The sequence below is a fragment of the Copadichromis virginalis genome, linkage group LG22 (assembly GCF_057382275.1).
Source record: "Copadichromis virginalis isolate Kocher_CV1m ecotype Utaka linkage group LG22, C_Virginalis_male_GT1.1, whole genome shotgun sequence".
NCBI classification, from domain to species: domain Eukaryota; kingdom Metazoa; phylum Chordata; class Actinopteri; order Cichliformes; family Cichlidae; genus Copadichromis; species Copadichromis virginalis.
Genome location: NC_140638.1, coordinates 24,758,834 through 24,777,507, shown reverse-complemented (window position 1 = coordinate 24,777,507; position 18,674 = coordinate 24,758,834). Strand labels below are relative to the sequence as shown.

Genomic DNA, 18,674 nt, shown 5'->3' with positions numbered 1-18,674 from the left:
TATGACCTTTTTGTAGTGTGAGGAGAAAGTTTTCCATCATGTTGGGCGGCTTTCAGAGTCACCTCCTCCATTCACATGTAGGATCCTAGAAGGGTCATTTCTAGGATGACTTTGTTCTCTTTATATGCTCCAATTAAGATCAATTGTCAAAGAATATGGAATTTCATTTAACTATTATGCTGATGACTTAGTGATCTATCTCCCTCTCAAATAAATAAATGAATGCAGTGAATTTTGAACCTGAATGAGCATAAAACACAAGTGGTAGTATTCGGGCCTCCTGACCCTCACTCCTACTCGAAAGGTGAAAGCTTCATGTTTGATAAACAAATAAAAGCTGTTGTTAGAGCTAGTTTCTACAAACTGAGGTTCTGAGGCTCTGCTTTGGTTTTGGGTTGTTTTGACAGTCACCATATAAGACCATATTCCCCCTGCTTTGGCTTCTTTGTTGTGTTTGAGAAGTGATTTTAAAATCAGCATGTCTCTACCTTCCTGAGCTTTTAACTACACACTCTCCCAAAATATCACTGAGGTCGTCTGACCAGATGCTTCTGCATATATCTCAGATCGGGCCTTTGCTGTAGCTGACTCGGAACTTTGGACCTGCTTGCTGCTTCACATCAGGACCTGACCACTGTCTTTTAAAACATATTTTTTATTCCTTGGCTTTTTCTCTGAGTCTTAACATTCGTTATTTGTGTGTATTGTGTTTTTTTTTATTGCTTTTACTGGCTTATTTTATTTTTACATCACTCAGGCTGACGCTTGCTGTTTATATATTTGTTTAAAAATAAAATGACTTAATGTTGCAATTTGCAATAAATATTAACACAGCTTCCATCAGTTATTCTTCATAAAAACAGCTTATTTATTTCAGGTCAGTCACCTTTCTAATTATGCTTAAATACTATATAATACTATATTGTATTGGGATAGAGGCATATGTGAATATTTGGAGGAGGATGTGTACAATGTACATCTTGTCATCGACTACACAAAGTGCAGAAGGTAAACAAAGAAACAAATATTTTATTTTTTTTATTAATTCATTTTATTTATTTCAACAAATCATTCAGTGGTGACTATCAAAAATATAAAGGAGGCAAACTGATAGAAGATGACTGAGTTGTAGTTTTTTCTTCCAGCCAGTAGATGGCAATCACGCTCTTATAAAAGCTTGACATCCCCTCCTACAAACCATAAGAAAAGTAAGTTGAGTTTGTCGTCTGCGCATTTGCTTTGTGCGTCCAGTTCAGTGACCGTCCAAACTGTGAATCTCAAGTTAAAGCCATGGCCAAGGCAATGACTCTGCTGTGGGCGACCGGCTCTTGTCCCTGTTGGAGGGTGATGATCGCTCTGGAGGAGAAGAACCTGCAGGGCTACAACCAAAAACTGCTGTCCTTCGATAAAATGGAGCACAAGTCCAAAGAAGTGTTAGATATAAACCCCAGGGGACAGGTAGAAACGATCTTTTATCAAATCACCCCGTATAACTAACAAAACACTTGACTTTGCACCGTAATATTATATAATAGCCTCACGTTAACGTCACGGTCATAAACACTGATATCTGCGCTGTTGCTCTGCAGGACGGTTAACGGATAAAGAGTTGCAGTAACGGCGGCAAATAGTGTCAACTCTGATTAATGCTTTTACAAAATCATAAAAACTGAACGTTTCATTTAGCGTATATTCATTTACTCAAGGAGATTTTTTTCTTCAAGGAAGACGCTTCAGGACACGCCCTGCTGCACCTGATTGGATGAGCATTTCTCGGGAGCTGACACGTGCTCGAAAAAATATGGGCTGTAGAGATGAGCACGCGAGTTTGCAGCCGTGTTTCGAACTGCACCAACATGGCGGCTCGTTTACGTTAGAGACAAGTTAACTGAAATGTGTTTATGAAAGCATCTGAGGCGAGAAATGCACCGTGTAGCTGTCTTCATTTATCATAAAAACCGACTAGTTTAAAATGTTTAAATGCATATTAAAGCTTTAAGATAACCAGTTTGAACTTGACTAGCATATACTAGCACATTTCCATCAGACTTTAAATGCGTCTTATTGAATTTATTAGGGAACAGCACAAAAGCAGGACAGTGTTAAATAAAATGTAGAAATGAGGGGTTGTATCGTTGAATATGGGCTCTTGAATATAACCTGCAGCTGACTAAGTGTAGTAAAATAAGCAGTTTAATTTACATCTTTCTTTACACTTTCCAAATCTCAGACTGGAAACTGGCCTTTAACCATAAATACGGGAAACACTGCAGAGTGTTATTTTATCCCAGTAAAGTTCTGTTAAAATAAGTAATCAATTTTTTTTAATTGTATTTGTTTGATATACAAACGGTTAACCTAATTAACACCCAGTAGCCTTAGCATTAAAACCTGTTATACAGTACCTAATGACAGTTTTCTTGCTGACACTATTATAATTTCTTTTTCAGATTCCCACTTTCAAACATGGAGACAATGTCATCAATGAATCTTACGCAGCCTGTTTTTACCTGGAGGTGAGAACGTCATTTTGACAAAATATTCACTCACACTGAATGCAACATCACAAAATGTGCCCCAGTTAAATGTGTGTCTTTTCCTAATGTCTTGCAGAGCCAGTTTAAATCCCAGGGAACCAAACTGATCCCAGATGGCCCAGCAGAACAAGCTCTGATGTACCAGCGCATGTTTGAGGGTCTCACATTCTACGAGAAACTCAGTAAGTGTTATCTGTATTTTCAAATCCTGATATCTCCTTTTATAAATTATTCCTTTGAGCCTCAATTCTCTCAAGGAACTTAGGAATGCTGCAAAATGCATATCTCAGATTTTAAAGGAACCATTTTTAATCAGAGTATTGCATAAAGTCAGTTACACTTGTAGGATATTGATCTGGTCAGTTTAGTAGCAGATGGTAGCATGAGGCGATACCTGGACCCTAGAGGTATTCCAACTCCTCCAGGATACGAACCATTGACAGAAGGTTTGCTGTGTCTCCTAGCACAATCTCAAGAGCATGGAGGAGATTCCAGGAGACAGGAAGTTGCTGTAGGAGGCCTGTACAGGGCTGTAGATGGTCCTTAACCCATCTTCTTTGTGCAAGAAGGAACAGGGCAAACACTGCCAGAACTTGAATATGACCCCCAGCAGGACACTGGCATGAATGTCTGACTAAACAATCAGAAACTGACTTCATGAGGGTGGCCCCTGTCCTCACTGCCTGACGCCATGGAGCCAGATTTGCTTTTGCCATAGACTAGCAGAATTGGCAGGTTCATCACTGGTGCTCTGTGTCTGCAATCTGACATCTAGTGGTAACATTTTGCATCTGTAACGTTAATATTTTACGTATGTTTTGTTTTTCAGCTACAGTTGCCTACTATGAGTGGTATGTCCCTGAAGGTGAGAGACATGAGTCGGCTCTGAAGAGGAACAAAGAAGCTCTGGTCACTGAACTCAAACTCTGGGAGAGTTACCTGCAGAAGGTATGTGCATGAACACACAAACTCAGACAGACTCGGCCTGCTTTGATTTGTTCCAACTGTATTTTTGTTTTTTATTTTTCCAAGCTGGGCTCAGGCTCTTACCTGGCAGGACCGTCTTTCACGCTAGCAGACGTGGTCGTTTTTCCAACAGTTGGCGCACTCTTTGGGTTTGGGTAAGCACACAGAGGCTGTTTGCATTTCCATGTGGTCTCATCAGTAAAATGAAGGATGATTTGTAGACATGGGACTTGAAAGTCTCCTTATTCTGATTCGTAGGTTGTCTCCAGAGCGTTATCCTAAACTGGGAGAGTACTACAATCTGCTGAAGGAGAGACCCAGTGTCAAAGCCAGCTGGCCTCCTCATTGGTTGGAGAACCCCAAAGACGAAGATAAACTGAAAGATGCACTGAAAGACATCTGATATTCATACACAGATGTAAACATGATGCTGCATAATGACAGAGCAGCTTTTGTTGCCCTTATGCATTCTGTGTATATCTAACAACAGTTTCTGGTTACTCATACATGTTCAGCTTTGTCTAATAGCAGAATAACTCAGTCACACTATCGTAAAGTAAAGAACTAGTTTTCCCTGCTCAAAGCTAGCTCAAATGCTTTGTGTTTCCATGACTTTGCATAGTTCAATAATGCATCCTTTCCACAACTTTGCATCTTTTTCCAGATAATTAAAAAAAGTGCGTTAGCTTTGTAGACATGCACTGATTCAAGACTTGCACATTTGTAACAAAAATCTTCTATTTGCAATACACATACAAAGTCACCTGTTACATCCCTCTGCAGCCTTCTTTCTTTCTTACAGTTATATTGGCGGTTGGCCCCCTGCAGCCTCTAATCTCCTCAATGTTTTCAGATGGTGCTTATTGGCCACACCTAGTCAGGTGTGGATGAAAGCATACCTGAGGCAAGTTTCCAGGGAGATCACTTGTCTTTGCCTTGGTGGCACCAGCCTTTTTAGCCAACCAGGTATTCCATTTTAAGAAAAAAAACAAAAAAAAACCTCTTCTCACTAACACTCTGGTATTCATCTTTTTTAAAAAAAAATTTATATGTCGCGGCTTTTGAGCCGGGTCGTAACATAAGTGGGGGCTCGTCCAGGATTGTTTGAACATTTTTGTGGAGACTAAATATCAGTTTGTTTTACTTTTAAGTGGGTGAGTGAAAGTGTTCACTGTGATTGAGCAACGTCCCTTTAGTAAGTGTGTTTCAGCTGGGTGGCTGTGCTGCCCTTCCATCAAAGCACTTGTTTGTTATTTTGCTTTGTTGTTTTAGTTTATTGTGTTTGGTGGTTATCCTGGGTGGGGGTACGCTTCAGGGTTTGGTGGGAGACTGTACCCCGGTCTGCTGCCTACCCTTGAGTTTGCGTTTAAAGTTGCCTTGAGCCCGGTGCACCACTGAAGACTAGACGGGTAAAGTTTTATTTATTTATTTATTTTTTTAAAGCATTTTAGGCTGGGAGTTGCACATAGTAAACCAGTGGCACCAAACTTGGCAAGAGGTTTGAGACCATTAATTATGGTCTGCAGCTGAGGCAGGTAGGGCATTTTTAAGTTGGCGTAGTGTGTACACTGTGTGTGCATCTAATGTCAGTGTTGATGGATGCTAATGAGATCCTTGTGAGGTGAGTGTTTTGTGCTGTGACCTTTAGTGTTGTGGGGAATTTAGCTACTTTTGTTGGATCACTTGTGAGTGTTGTTGGCCAGGTGATGGCAATAACACTGTGGGGTGCTGAGCCACCCTTGATGTGATCATTGTGTGGCCATAGCTCTCCATTTTGTGGTTGGTCACTAGTATGCTTGCTTTACTGAACCTTGTGGATTAAAGTAACTTGTTGTGGTATGAGGCCACTTGTATGTGTGGTGGAGACAACCGATCAATTGGTTGTGATTATTTGTTGCTACCAGTGTTGGTCAAGTTACTTGAAAAAAGTAATCAGTAACTAATTACTGATTACTTCCCCAAAAAAGTAATCCCGTTACTTTACTGATTACTTATTTTCAAAAGTAATTAATTACTTAGTTACTTTTTAAAAACATGATTTACAACCTGAATAGGTGATAAAGTGATAGATATTTCAGCCCAATTCTACTTTTTCTGCATAATCCATCATACAAAATGTAATCAAATGGAAAAGTATCTTTTTAAAACTTGTTTTATTAGTTTTAATCTTTTAACTTTATGCATCAAGCAAAAATTTAACTATATGCAACATTCTCTGACTTGAATAAATTAGTTTAACATTTAAAGCTATTTTCTGCACATTCCAGCACATAAAATAAAATATTTTTTGTGTTTACACTCACTCTTTCAAATAGATGAAAGTAAAACACAGCAGAAAATCAATAAAGTCAAAGACTCAGCGGTCCTGTTGCTCTATTTTCACCTGTAAAGCAGGACTGGGGTAGGCGGAGGTTTACCCTGGTGCAGGTGTGCCGCAGCGGTCAGTGGAAGGATCCGCGAGTTTCTCTGTGAGTTTCCCATTACGTCGTTGCGCACTCGGTGCTTGCTCGGAAGTTTAGGGTTTTTTTTCGCTGTAAAAAGAAGTTGTCTTCCCACGCACGATGGACGCTAATGTTTTTGTCACTTTTTATGGAATCAAACTCAAAGTAAGGTCAGTACTTCCACGCTTTAAACGCTGCACGCTCATACTCTCTCCCACAATCGATATGTGATCCATTGTTGATCTGCACACAGCTGTTGTCACCAACGGCGCACTCGCTTACGTCACTGTCGTGAGACATTCTCGCAAAAAATCACAGTTTTAGTAACGCAGTGTTCCTACGGGAAAGTAACGGTAATCTAATTACCGTTTTGCAATAGTAATCCCTTTACTCGTTACTTGAAAAAAGTAATCTGATTACAGTAACGCGTTACTGCCCATCTCTGGTTGCTACTTTTGGTTTTGTGTTGTAGCAGGTCAGGTAATCATTTTGGGTTTGACTGTTGTGCTCCTTTGTGTTGGTCACATGTTCCTTTTTGTGTGTTCAGTGTGGCAACTTCAAATCCTCATGCAGGGGCATCCATGCTTAAAGATGCCAACTATAATGTGAACACTGTGCTTCTGTTAGCTTTTAGTTTTATTTCAGGTTTGTGGGTCAAGGACCTGAAGGCTTCAGAGGGGCTTTTAATAAATTTAGGGGTCCTAGAGGAACCCTTTTGAGGGAGGATGTGTTACGTCCCTCTGCAGCCCCTAATCTCAATGTTTTCAGCTGGTGCTAATTGGCCACACCTAGTCAGGTGTGGATAAAAGCATACCTGAGGCAAGCTTCTAGGGAGATCACTTGTCTTTGCCTTGGTGGCACCAGCCATTTTAGCCAACCAGGCATTCCATTTTAAGAAAAAAAAAAAAAAAAACCTCTTCTCACTAACACTCTGGTATTCATCTTTTTTTGTTTTCTCTTTTTTTTTTTTTTTTTTTTTTGTTGCCTCCTTTGAGCCGGGTCATAACATCACCTCATGTTTTATTCTTTGTTGGATCCATTTCCTGAGCTTTTCAGACATTTTCCTGAACTTCCTGTGTTAAACTACGAGTGGCCAAATCCAGTCTGGCACATTCTTAAAAAGAAGGAATGCACAAAAGTCTGAAAACCACAGAAGACAAAGTGACAATGATGATGATTTCAATTCAGAATTCTTTGAGCATTTTGTCTACATTTCATCCGTTGCCGGAGCTGTGACCCCTTCTCTGCACATGTTGTGCGTGGTATAGCTGAAGGCGAGCCACAGACCTTTGAAGTCAGTAATAGGCAATATAAAATAGGGGGAAAAAAAAAACTGGGAACATTTCTTCTGTTGTAAATGTTCTTTTTACTCACTGGCCTTATACATTAAATGTTGTGATAACCTTCCATCAGTTATCCTTAATGAAAACCACTGTAATTATACTAATGTCTAAATATTTTATATTGACATAGAGGGTGACCATATTTGAATATGGAGGGGGGGTTGCTTGTCAAATATCAAATATGTCTTATCACCAACAACATCGATGGTACACAAGCAAACAAAGTGTGATAACAGAAGTGTCCTTCTGTATTTGCTTTGAACCTGTGATGGTATGCAACACGGTGGCCCCCTGAGTCCACATTATTATAAACAGCTACATTTACTCTTGGTAGAAAAAAAACATTGAGATCATCAGGACAGGGATGGATCTGAATTCTGGGGTTCAGAGGTTTGGAGAAACTTTCTCTCTTTCATCACAGCTGAGCTGTCCTTTCAGGAACATCATCTGTAAGCTCATCGCAGGGAACAAGCAGGACTCTCCATCTTCACCAGCAGCTCCCTCAGAGGGAAATCTTTACAGCTCCACCCCAGAAGATGAACAACCCCTGGACTTCATGATTGTGACCTTTGCTTTGTGCAATGTTAGAACCTCAGAGGCTCTGGACTTTTACACAATGATGTTATATTCAGTCCTGTATCATGTTATATATTTCAATTTGAAATGATCCTCTCTGGTTAGTCTTGTATGAATGAGTCTTAATTACTTCATGGCTGCTAACACAACATTAGCAATGTTAACACAGTGTTAAATAATTCCAGATTAAAGTTTTTGGTTCAGCATACAAATGAAGACCTTTTGTCTGTTACTTTTTTTGTTAATGTTGTCTCATGCCCTCTTCATGCAGCTTCATGCAGCTGACTACATTCAGTGTTAAAAACAGTCTGAGATCAGCAGCTTTCTTAAACAGCAAACTATTTATGCTCCTGAGTGTAAAGAATTTAACTGTTTGGCACCTTTGCTGCAAAAGAACAATTCCAAATAAGAAACCAAATTTACATCATCATTCCTCAGTTGTGAAAGAGACATCCCAACCAGCCACGGCAGATGGCTGAAGCCCTCCCTGAGCCTGGTTCTGTCTGAGGTTTCTTCCTGTTAAGAGTTTTTCCTTCCCACTGTCGCCAAGTGCTTGCTCACAGGGGATTCTCTAATTTTCGGGGTTTTCTCTTATAATAACTTGAGGCAATGGTTTCTTTGATTTAGAACCTTTAAACCATATAACTATTCCTTTTAATCTGCAGCAGTGATTATTCATATTTTTGCATAAACAAATTGGGGTTCCAATTAACTAAATGACACAAAAGTGATATTTCAATTACTAGAGTGATATTGTTAAAACATGTAATCAATACATAAAATTAAGGAATTTTTCCATCTCATGTCTCAGCATGAACCTATTTGAGCTTGTTAGCTGAGAGAGTTACAAAAAAGCAATCCTGGGAAGAAGGTTTTACTGACAACTTTAAGAGGGAGCTATGGTATCTTACAAAGTAGCTTTGTAAGTGCTTACATTGTAATGAATTGTTATTAAAAAGTCCACTAAGCCCATATCACCGCTTCTATGTTGACATGAAGAAATATAATGCAAATTGGCATTGAAGTTACTGTTTTTGTTAGGGAGGATTTGTTTGTTGTTGAGTGCAATGTTAAACTAAATTCTTTAAAAATCAAAAAATGCAAGAACATGTTACTTTTTCTCCAAAACTCACAAACCAATCCCTCTGGGGTAATTGCATTGATAAACCCTTTTGCAAGAATATCAGATTACTCAATTAACTGGTTAAAATCTACAGTCCTTCCGATTAATTGCTGCTTCCATAATTATTCTTCTACTCCCCTGCAATCTGGAAATATAAAATATTTAGGTATTAATGTTTCTCCCAAGCTTGCAGATCTAACTAAATTAAACCATATCCCACTTTTAAAGAAAGTAGAAGGTGATCTGGCTAGATGGAAATGTTTACCCATATCACTCATGGGAAGGGTTGCCGCTATAAAAATGATGGTCTTACCAAAAATAAATTATTTATTCTCAATGATCCCAACGAAACCGCCACAAGATTGGTTCAGATCTCTAGATTCATATATGTCTAAATTCCTTTGGAAAGATAAACCCCCACGTATAAGCTTAAAAACACTACAAAAGACCAAGGATAAAGGAGGATTAGATCTACCTAACTTTCAGCACTACTTCTTAGCCAACAGGCTTCAATTTATCTCTGGATGGCTAAAACCACTTGCCACTTGCCCCTCCCTTCCTTCCCTCCCCATCTCTAGCTGCCTCCCTCTTCCCGCTCCACCACAATGACCCACGCATGCAGGGCCTTGGGGTGAAAGTGTGTCACCAGGGTGCAGGGGAGGCATTCCCCCACCACTCCCCCTGCCAGTGGCAGATGCCCTCAGACATCAGTGCATTGGTGGTTCTTGGTGTCCGGGGATGGGCGTTCAGGTACTCACCAGCTCACTCCTGGTGGCTGCTTGTCGGGGCCTGGAGCCTGGGGCTAGCTTGGGCCCCTTCGGGGAGTGGGGTGCCCTCGGCCTCTGGGCCTGGGGCTCGGTCACTCTGGCACAGCTGGCTGCCGTCACTGCAACCCCCCCTGGCTTCTGCTCCACGGCTGTTGAGTGACCCCTCATCTGGGGCTCTCCTCAGCTCTTTTCCCTCCGTTGGTCTTCCTTGGTCTCTCGTGCTCTGAGGGTCTCTGGATGTCTGGATGTCTCTTCATGCCCTGGAGGACGGGGCTATGGCTCCCCACACCCTCTAGCAGATCATCACATGAAGGAACCTTTTGAATACAAGCGCGCTCATGGTCACAGGTGTACACACAGGTGCTCACACACACAAACTACACCCTTTTTGGCTCCTACCTCAAAGCACACTGTGTGCTGTCGATCTTACGTGCTGCACAATAATTAATATTTAGTATCTACTGTTAGCTAGTTTATTGCGATGGTGTTGTATTTGTTATGTTGCTCTTTTTTGTTTGTTTTCTCTTCTGTTTTTTTAAATTATCTCCATACAGGTGATCCAGGTGTTTTGTTTGCTTTTCTTTTTTTTCTTCTTCCTCCCTTTCTCACCATCTCTTCTCCCCTGTTTTTTCTTCCTCTCCCTCTCTTTCTTTCATTCTTTCTCCTTGTCCTATCCCCCAGTCATGTCTGTCCCGTCTGTAACAACCTAAAATCAAATCAAATAAATACATAATTATAATAAAGGTCAATCAAATGGACCAATATGGCAAGGCCATGATGATCCACTTGGTAAAGTAAATCCACTTGGCATCTTTCTTGGCCTTCAGAAAACAATTCTGATGGCTAAAGATCCAAACGGGACAGGCAAAAAAAAAGAAAAAAATCCAAAAAATGATTTAATATGAAGGTAATACGAGCAGAGAGCACAAACATGTTGAGGGATTAGAACAGCTCGTTTTATGGCCGTTTTTTTTATTTTAACAGCTTGCTTATTGTAAACTTAATTTTTCGCGAGATTTTCTTTTTATTAATTTTTTTATTCTTAAAACTTGACCACAGCAGCAGCAAATCACGTTATAAGAGGTAAAGCTTTGATACAGCACTTTAGTCATGGGTCCTTGTCCCATGTAGTGGGTGGCAATATGACCTTTTTGTAGTTTGAGGAGAAATCTTTCCATGACGTTGGGTGGTTTTCATCCTCACCTCCTTCACTGACACGTAGGGTCCTGGAAGGGTCATTTCTAGGATGACTTAATTCCCTTTATATTCTCTCATTAAGATCAATTTTCAAAGAATATGAAATTTCATTTCACTGTTATGCTGATGACTCATTGATCCATCTCCCTCTCAAAATTAAATAAATAATCATTTTGAAACCTGAATGAGCAAAAAACACAAGTGGTAGTATTCGGGCCTCCTGACCCTCCTCTAAAGGTGGAAGCTTCAAGTTTGATAAACAAATAAAAGCTGTTAATAAAGCTGTTGATAAACAAATCAGAGCTAGTTTCTTCAAACTGAGGTTCCTTACAAATGCTAAGCCCTTTCTCTTTTTTGCTGGCTTTGAGAAAGTATTTCATGTTTGTATTTTATCCAGGGTTGACTACTAAAATAGGCTTTATTTTGGCATCGGCCAGGCTTTGCTATGTTTTTGGATTTTTTTTTTTGCCAGTCACCACATAAGACCATAGTCCCATTGCTTTGGCTTTTTTGATGTGTTTAAGAGGTGATTTAAAAAATTTTATGACTATTTATTGTTTCTGAGTCATCGAATACATCATCATCTCAACCTTCTTGATCTTTTAACTACACACTCTCCCAAAATATCACTGAGGTCATCTGACCAGATGCTTCTGCATATACCTGAGATCGGGCCTTTGCTGTAGCTGCCACTGAACTTTGGACCTGCTTGCTGCTTCACATCAGGACCTGACCATTGTCTTCAAAACCAACTTAAATTTTTGTTTTACATCACCGGGGCTGATGCTTGTTGTTTATATATTTGCTTACAAATAAAATGACTTAAAGTAATGTTCGGGAACAGAATTAAGTTTTATAGCATTAAATGTTGACACAGCTTCCATCAGTTATTTTTCATAAAAACAGCTTGTTTATTTCAGGTCAGTCACCTTTCTAATTATGCTAAAATACTATATAATACTATATTGTATTGGGATAGAGGCAGAGCATATGTGAATATTTGGGGGAGGAAGTGTACAATGTGACTACCATCTTGTCATCGACTACACAAAGTGCAGAAGGTACAAACAAACCTATTTTATTATTATTATTATTATTATTTCAACAAATCATTCAGTGGTGACTATCAAAAATATGAAGAAGGCAAATGAAAGATGATGATAGAGTTGTAGTTTTTTCTTCCAGCCAGTAGATGGCAATCACGCTCTTATAAAAGCTTGACATCCCCTCCTACAAACCATAAGAAAAGTAAGTTGAGTTTGTCGTCTGCGCATTTGCTTTGTGCGTCCAGTTCAGTGACCGTCCAAACTGTGAATCTCAAGTTAAAGCCATGGCCAAGGACATGACTCTGCTGTGGGGGACCGGCTCTCCTCCCTGTTGGAGGGTGATGATCGCTCTGGAGGAGAAGAGCCTGCAGGGCTACAACCAAAAACTGCTGTCCTTCGAGAAAATGGAGCACAAGTCCCAAGAAGTGTTAGATATAAACCCCAGGGGACAGGTAGGGAGGAGCTTTTAGCACACCACCCCTTATAACTGACACAACACTTGACTTTGCGCCATAATATTATATAACAATCTCACGTTAACGTCACGGTTATAAACGCTGATATCGGCGCTTTTGTGCTGCAGGACGGTTAACGGATAAAGATTAGTGATGTGCGGATCGATCCTGAAATATCGATTCCTGCGATACCAATCATTTATGTTCTAGAATCGATTCTCACATTAAAATATCGATATTTTAGTAATTTAGAGTAAATTTGTAGTTCATCATTAACAGGAACACAGTGGAAAGAAACTATAACATTCGGATTGCCTACATTCAAAGGAACTACTTCCTCTTCCGCCTTTCATAGTCATGTGCGAAATACGGCTGTATAAATGTCTCGCAGCCCCTTGGCGTGCGCACTCACAACAATGGCTGAGCGTAATTGTGCGGATGTATTTTACCTCCACAAACAGCTGAGCCGTGGTTTGCAATAAATGTGGCAAAAAAAGTGAGGTGTTGTGGCCATACTTGCCAACCTTGAGACCTCAGAATTAGGGAGACATTCAAAAGGGCTGTTTGGGCGGATAAATATATTTTACAGGGTTTATTTATCGGATAAAATACGTTAAATGTCACCGTTATTATTGGCCGGCCCGGAAACAGCGGGGGTGTCCAAATTCAGAGGCTGCTTCCACCTGAGGACCGGCCTTCGCGGTCTAAAGAAAGCCGGGTAGTACGTCACGAGCTCCCTCGGTGGAGTGAAACTCTGCCGTCTGCTCCTTGCTGTCTAAAATATAACCGGACACTGACGTAAACTCTTCTGTTTAATCAGTTTTCTGTTTGACGTTTATTCAGCTGTGTGAAAACCCCGGAGGAACCCTCCTGAGGGAATAATAAAGTTTAATTTAATTTAATCTAATCTAATAACTTTAATCTCAGCCAAACCGATTTACTCACGAACAAATAAAACACTGAAAAAGCCAAACAAGAACATTTTTAAGTTATCAAAGTGACTTGTACATCATGTTTAACCCGAGTGGTGAAAGACCGCGGGGGTTTGAAGACGATGTGTCGGTCGGCTCAGATATTTGAAGTTTACACAGCTACATTCTCACCTGAAAATATGTTAAAAGTTTTTTTGCGACCCAGAAAGAGAAATAAGAGTGATATTAAAACTAAGTCGCTGCCGTCATTGTTGGAAACTGGAATTGGCTGGGCCGCGCTATGAATTCTGCGATATGGTTTTTCAACTTTGTTGTCCGGGTGGAAAATCTGGAGAAAGGTGGGATTCTCCCGGAAAAATCGGGAGGGTTGGCATGTATGGTTGTGGCAACATCACTAACCTTGTCAAACACCTCAGAGTAAATCATATCACAAAATATGACGAGCGTATGTTGAGGCGAACTGAAGAGGAGGAGAGGGACAGGTGCTGCTAGGGTGAGAGTCTCTCACGGAGTCCTTTAGTCCTCCAGGCAGGCAAGGTGTTCAAATAGCACACAACTTTAGTTTTTTTTATTTCTATATGATGAACTCTGCATTATTAAGTGATAAGAAGAAGGTATTCTGATGTCCTGTAATCATTATGACGCTATAATTTGAGATACAATAAATAAAATCCGTTTTGTACAAAGTATCGGTATCGGTATCAGTATCGTCGATACCACCCTGAATATTACTTGGTATCGGATCGGAAAGGAAATCAGTGGTATCGCACATCTTTATTAAAGATGTGCAGGAAAACACTTCAGGACACGCCCTGCTGCACCTGATTGGACGAACATTTCTCGTGAGCTGACACGTGTAGAAATGAGCACACGAGTTTGAAGCCGAACTGCACCAACATGGCGGCTCGTTTACGTTAGAGAAAAGTTAACGGAAATGTGTTTATGAAAGCATCTTAGGCGAGAAATGCACCGTGTAGCTGTCTTCATTTATCATAAAAACCGACTAGTTTAAAATGTTTAAATGCATATTAAAGCTTTAAGATAACCAGTTTGAACTTGACTAGCATATACTAGCACATTTCCATCAGACTTTAAATGCGTCTTATTGAATTTATTAGGGAACAGCACAAAAGCAGGACAGTGTTAAATAAAATGTAGAAATGAGGGGTTGTATCGTTGAATATGGGCTCTTGAATATAACCTGCAGCTGACTAAGTGTAGTAAAATAAGCAGTTTAATTTACATCTTTACACTTTCCAAATCTCAGACTGGAAACTGGCCTTTAACCATAAATACGGGAAACACTGCAGAGTGTTATTTTATCCCAGTAAAGTTCTGTTAAAATAAGTAATCAATTTTTTTAAATTGTATTTGTTTGATATACAAACGGTTAACCTAATTAACACCCAGTAGCCTTAGCATTAAAACCTGTTATACAGTACCTAATGACAGTTTTCTTGCTGACACTATTATAATTTCTTTTTCAGCTTCCCACTTTCAAACATGGAGACAATGTCATCAATGAATCTTACGCAGCCTGTTTTTACCTGGAGGTGAGAACGTCATTTTGACAAAATATTCACTCACACTGAATGCAACATCACAAAATGTGCCCCAGTTAAATGTGTGTCTTTTCCTAATGTCTTGCAGAGCCAGTTTAAATCCCAGGGAACCAAACTGATCCCAGATGGCCCAGCAGAACAAGCTCTGATGTACCAGCGCATGTTTGAGGGTCTCACATTCTACGAGAAACTCAGTAAGTGTTATCTGTATTTTCAAATCCTGATTTCTCCTTTTATAAATTATTCCTTTGAGCCTCAATTCTCTCAAGGAACTTAGGAATGCTGCAAAATGCATATCTCAAATTTTAAAGGAACCATTTTTAATCAGAGTATTGCATAAAGTCAGTTACACTTGTAGGATATTGATCTGGTCAGTTTAGTAGCAGAAGGTTTTTTTTAAATCAGTTTCAGCTGCTTTGCTGTTGATGAATTTAACTGTTCACTGGTTTTTTTTTCACTAGTTTTGCATTTCGCTGGGGTCATTATCACTACTGCTAGTATGAGCTGATACCTGGACCCTAGAGGTAGCCCAACTCCTCCAGGATAGCACATCAATGCAAAACATTGACAGAAGGTTTGCTGTGTCTCCTAGCACAATCTCAAGAGCATGGAGGAGATTCCAGGAGACAGGAAGTTGCTGTAGGAGGCCTGTACAAGGCTGTAGATGGTCCTTAACCCATCAACAGGACCAGTATCTGCTCCTTTGTGCAAGAAGGAACAGGGCAAACACTGCCAGAACTTGAATATGACCTCCAGCAGGACACTGGCATGAATGTCTGACTAAACAATCAGAAACTGACTTCATGAGGGTGGCCCCTGTCCTCACTGCCTGACGCCATGGAGCCAGATTTGCTTTTGCCATAGACTAGCAGAATTGGCAGGTTCATCACTGGTGCTCTGTGCTTTTCACAGATGAGAGCAGGTTCACCCTGAGCACGTGTAACAGACGTGGAAAGGGTCTAGAGAAGCACAACTGTGCCCGGCCTCATATGATGAGAGTATGCAGGGAGTTCATGGAGGATCAAGGAATTGATACATCAGCTTGCCCTCACACTCATCTGACCTAAATCCATTTCAGCACCTCTGCACACCATTTTGAGTTGCTGCTTTGACATTTCAGTAAAATGGACTAACCTGCTACATCGTCGTTTTCACTTTGGTTTTCAGGGCATCTTTGAATTCAGCCCTTTGTAGCTTGGTGATTTTAATTTCTGACACATTTTCCTCCCTATCAGTGTAGATATCAAGCATGTTTTTCCCATTGAGACTGAGGTGTTTTCAAAGTGTTCCTGTAATTTTTGAGCAGTGTATTTCATTGACCATATGTTTTTTTTAAATTTCCAGATTTATCACTAAGTGCTGATATTATGTGAATATGTTAAAGTCAAGTGTGCACAACAATCTTTTGTTACACAAACAGCACTAGAAACAGTGCTGTAGCTCTGATGTGAAACCGTCTAAATGTAATTATTATGATCTCTGTCGGCTCACTGAAGTATTTTTGTCCTACAGCGGCCACCATAGGGACGATTATGCACTTGAATTGGGAGGGGTACGAGAACAGTTTTCAGTTGCAATCTGACATCTAGTGGTAACATTTTGCATCTGTAACGCTAATATTTTACGTATAAAGTTTTGTGTTTTCTCAGATGCAGTTATCTACTATGAGTGGTTTGTCCCTGAAGGTGAGAGACATGAATCGGCTCTGAAGAGGAACAAAGAAGCTCTGGTCACTGAACTCAAACTCTGGGAGAGTTACCTGCAGAAGGTATGTGCATGAACACACAAACTCAGACAGACTCGGCCTGCTTTGATTTGTTCCAACTGTATTTTTGTTTTTTATTTTTTCAAGCTGGGCTCAGGCTCTTACCTGGCAGGACCGTCTTTCACGCTAGCAGACGTGGTCGTTTTTCCAACAGTTGGCACTCTCTTCAGGTTTGGGTAAGCACGCAGAGGCTTTTTGCATTTCCATGTGGTCTCATCAGTAAAATGAAAGATGATCTGTAGACACGGGACTTGAAAGTCTTCTTAATTCTGATTCGTAGGTTGTCTCCAGAGCGTTATCCTAAACTGGGAGAGTACTACAATCTGCTGAAGGAGAGACCCAGTGTCAAAGCCAGCTGGCCTCCTCATTGGTTGGAGAACCCCAAGGGCCAAGATACACTGAAAGACATCTGATATTCATACACAGATGTAAACATGATGCTGCATAATGACAGAGCAGCTTTTGTTGCCCTTATGCATTCTGTGTATATCTAACAACAGTTTCTGGTTACTCATACATGTTCAGCTTTGTCTAATAGCAGAATAACTCAGTCACACTATCGTAAAGTAAAGAACTAGTTTTCCCTGCTCAAAGCTAGCTCAAATGCTTTGTGTTTCCATGACTTTGCATAGTTCAATAATGCATCCTTTCCACAATTTGGCATCTTTTTTTTTGTCTTGTCAATAAAAAAAATGTGCATTAGCTTTGTAGAGATGTTTTTCTTTTGTATGTTTGAGCACTGATTCAAGACTTGCACATTTGTAACAAAAAATCCATACACATACAAAGTCACCTCATGTTTTATTCTTTGTTGGATCAATTTCTTGAGCTTTTTAGACATTTTCCTGAACTTGCTGTGATAAACTATCCATCCATCCATTCGCTTCCGCTTATCCTTTTCAGGGTCGCGGGGGGTGCTGGAGCCTATCCCAGCTGTCATAGGGCGAGAGGCGGGGTACACCCTGGACAGGTCGCCAGTCTGTCACAGGGCTAACACACAGGGACAGACAACCATTCGCTCTCACATTCACACCTAGTGACAATTTGGATTATCCAATCAACCTATCCCCACAAGCTGCATGTCTTTGGACGGTGGGAGGAAGCCGGAGTACCCGGAGGGAACCCACGCAAACACGGGGAGAACATGCAAACTCCACACAGAAAGTTTATATATTTTATTTATTGTTGACTATTTAATTTGTAAAATATGTGTATACACACACACACGTAGAAAAACATTTAGTATACACATCCAGAAATTTTTTTATTTTTTTTTTGCATATACTATTATACATTGTGCATATATTTATTAGTTTCAGATTTATCCATTCGTATATTTTGCCTGTTTATGTTATTGTATTTTGCACAACTCTGTTGCTTGTGAAGCTCGCACACAAGAATTTCACTCGCATGTGCTGTACCAATGTACCTGCACATGTGATGTGACAATAAAAGTGATTTGATTTGAAAGACCCCGGCCTGATGTTGGAATTGAGCTCAGGACCTTCTTGCTGTGCGGCAACGGTGCTAACCACCGTGCCGTGTTAAACTACGAGTGGCCAAATCCAGTCTGGCACATTCTTAAAAAGAAGGAATGCACAAAACGCCTGAAAACCACAGAAGACAAAGTGACAATGATGATGATTTCAATTCAGAATTCTTTGAGCATTTTGTCTACATTTCATCTGTCGCAGGAGCTGTGACCCCCTTCTCTCCTCTGTACATGATGTACGTTGTATAGCTGAAAGCGAGCCACAAACCTACAAACTCAATATGTTATAGGCAATATAAAATATGCAAAAAACAATTTGGGAACATTTCTTCTGTCTTAAATTATTTTATTCACTGGCCTTATACATTAAATATTGAGATAACTTTCCATTCTAGTAATATTTAAATATATTATATTGTGATAGAGGGTGACCACATTTGAATATGGAGGGGGGGGGCAGGGAGTGTCTCCT

General features: G+C 40.2%; 2 protein-coding genes across 2 annotated transcripts; both read left to right on the top strand.

The window, feature by feature from the left end:
* Positions 1-1,178: 1,178 nt before the first annotated feature.
* On the top strand, positions 1,179-4,273 carry LOC146683418 (glutathione S-transferase A-like). The gene is made up of 6 exons (XM_085445656.1): positions 1,179-1,458; positions 2,451-2,516; positions 2,614-2,719; positions 3,367-3,485; positions 3,570-3,658; positions 3,762-4,273. The coding sequence occupies exons 1-6, from the start codon at positions 1,291-1,293 to the stop codon at positions 3,904-3,906; spliced, it is 693 nt and encodes a 230-aa protein (XP_085301782.1). The 5' UTR covers positions 1,179-1,290; the 3' UTR covers positions 3,907-4,273.
* A 7,909-nt stretch (positions 4,274-12,182) lies between these two features.
* LOC146683417 (glutathione S-transferase A-like) lies at positions 12,183-17,412 on the top strand. Its single transcript, XM_085446067.1, has 6 exons — positions 12,183-12,448; positions 14,871-14,936; positions 15,034-15,139; positions 16,595-16,713; positions 16,798-16,886; positions 16,991-17,412. The coding sequence occupies exons 1-6, from the start codon at positions 12,281-12,283 to the stop codon at positions 17,121-17,123; spliced, it is 681 nt and encodes a 226-aa protein (XP_085302193.1). The 5' UTR covers positions 12,183-12,280; the 3' UTR covers positions 17,124-17,412.
* Positions 17,413-18,674: the final 1,262 nt, after the last annotated feature.

Bases quoted from the DNA above. Each gene is read 5' to 3' on its own strand.
- LOC146683418 (XM_085445656.1), top strand. From the start codon at position 1,291: ATGGCCAAGGCAATGACTCTGCTGTGGGCGACCGGCTCTTGTCCCTGT. The intron at 1,459-2,450 runs GTAGAAACGATC...TTTCTTTTTCAG, and splicing joins ATATAAACCCCAGGGGACAG to ATTCCCACTTTCAAACATGG. The intron at 2,517-2,613 runs GTGAGAACGTCA...AATGTCTTGCAG, and splicing joins CAGCCTGTTTTTACCTGGAG to AGCCAGTTTAAATCCCAGGG.
- LOC146683417 (XM_085446067.1), top strand. From the start codon at position 12,281: ATGGCCAAGGACATGACTCTGCTGTGGGGGACCGGCTCTCCTCCCTGT. The intron at 16,714-16,797 runs GTATGTGCATGA...TATTTTTTCAAG, and splicing joins GGGAGAGTTACCTGCAGAAG to CTGGGCTCAGGCTCTTACCT. The intron at 16,887-16,990 runs GTAAGCACGCAG...TCTGATTCGTAG, and splicing joins GGCACTCTCTTCAGGTTTGG to GTTGTCTCCAGAGCGTTATC.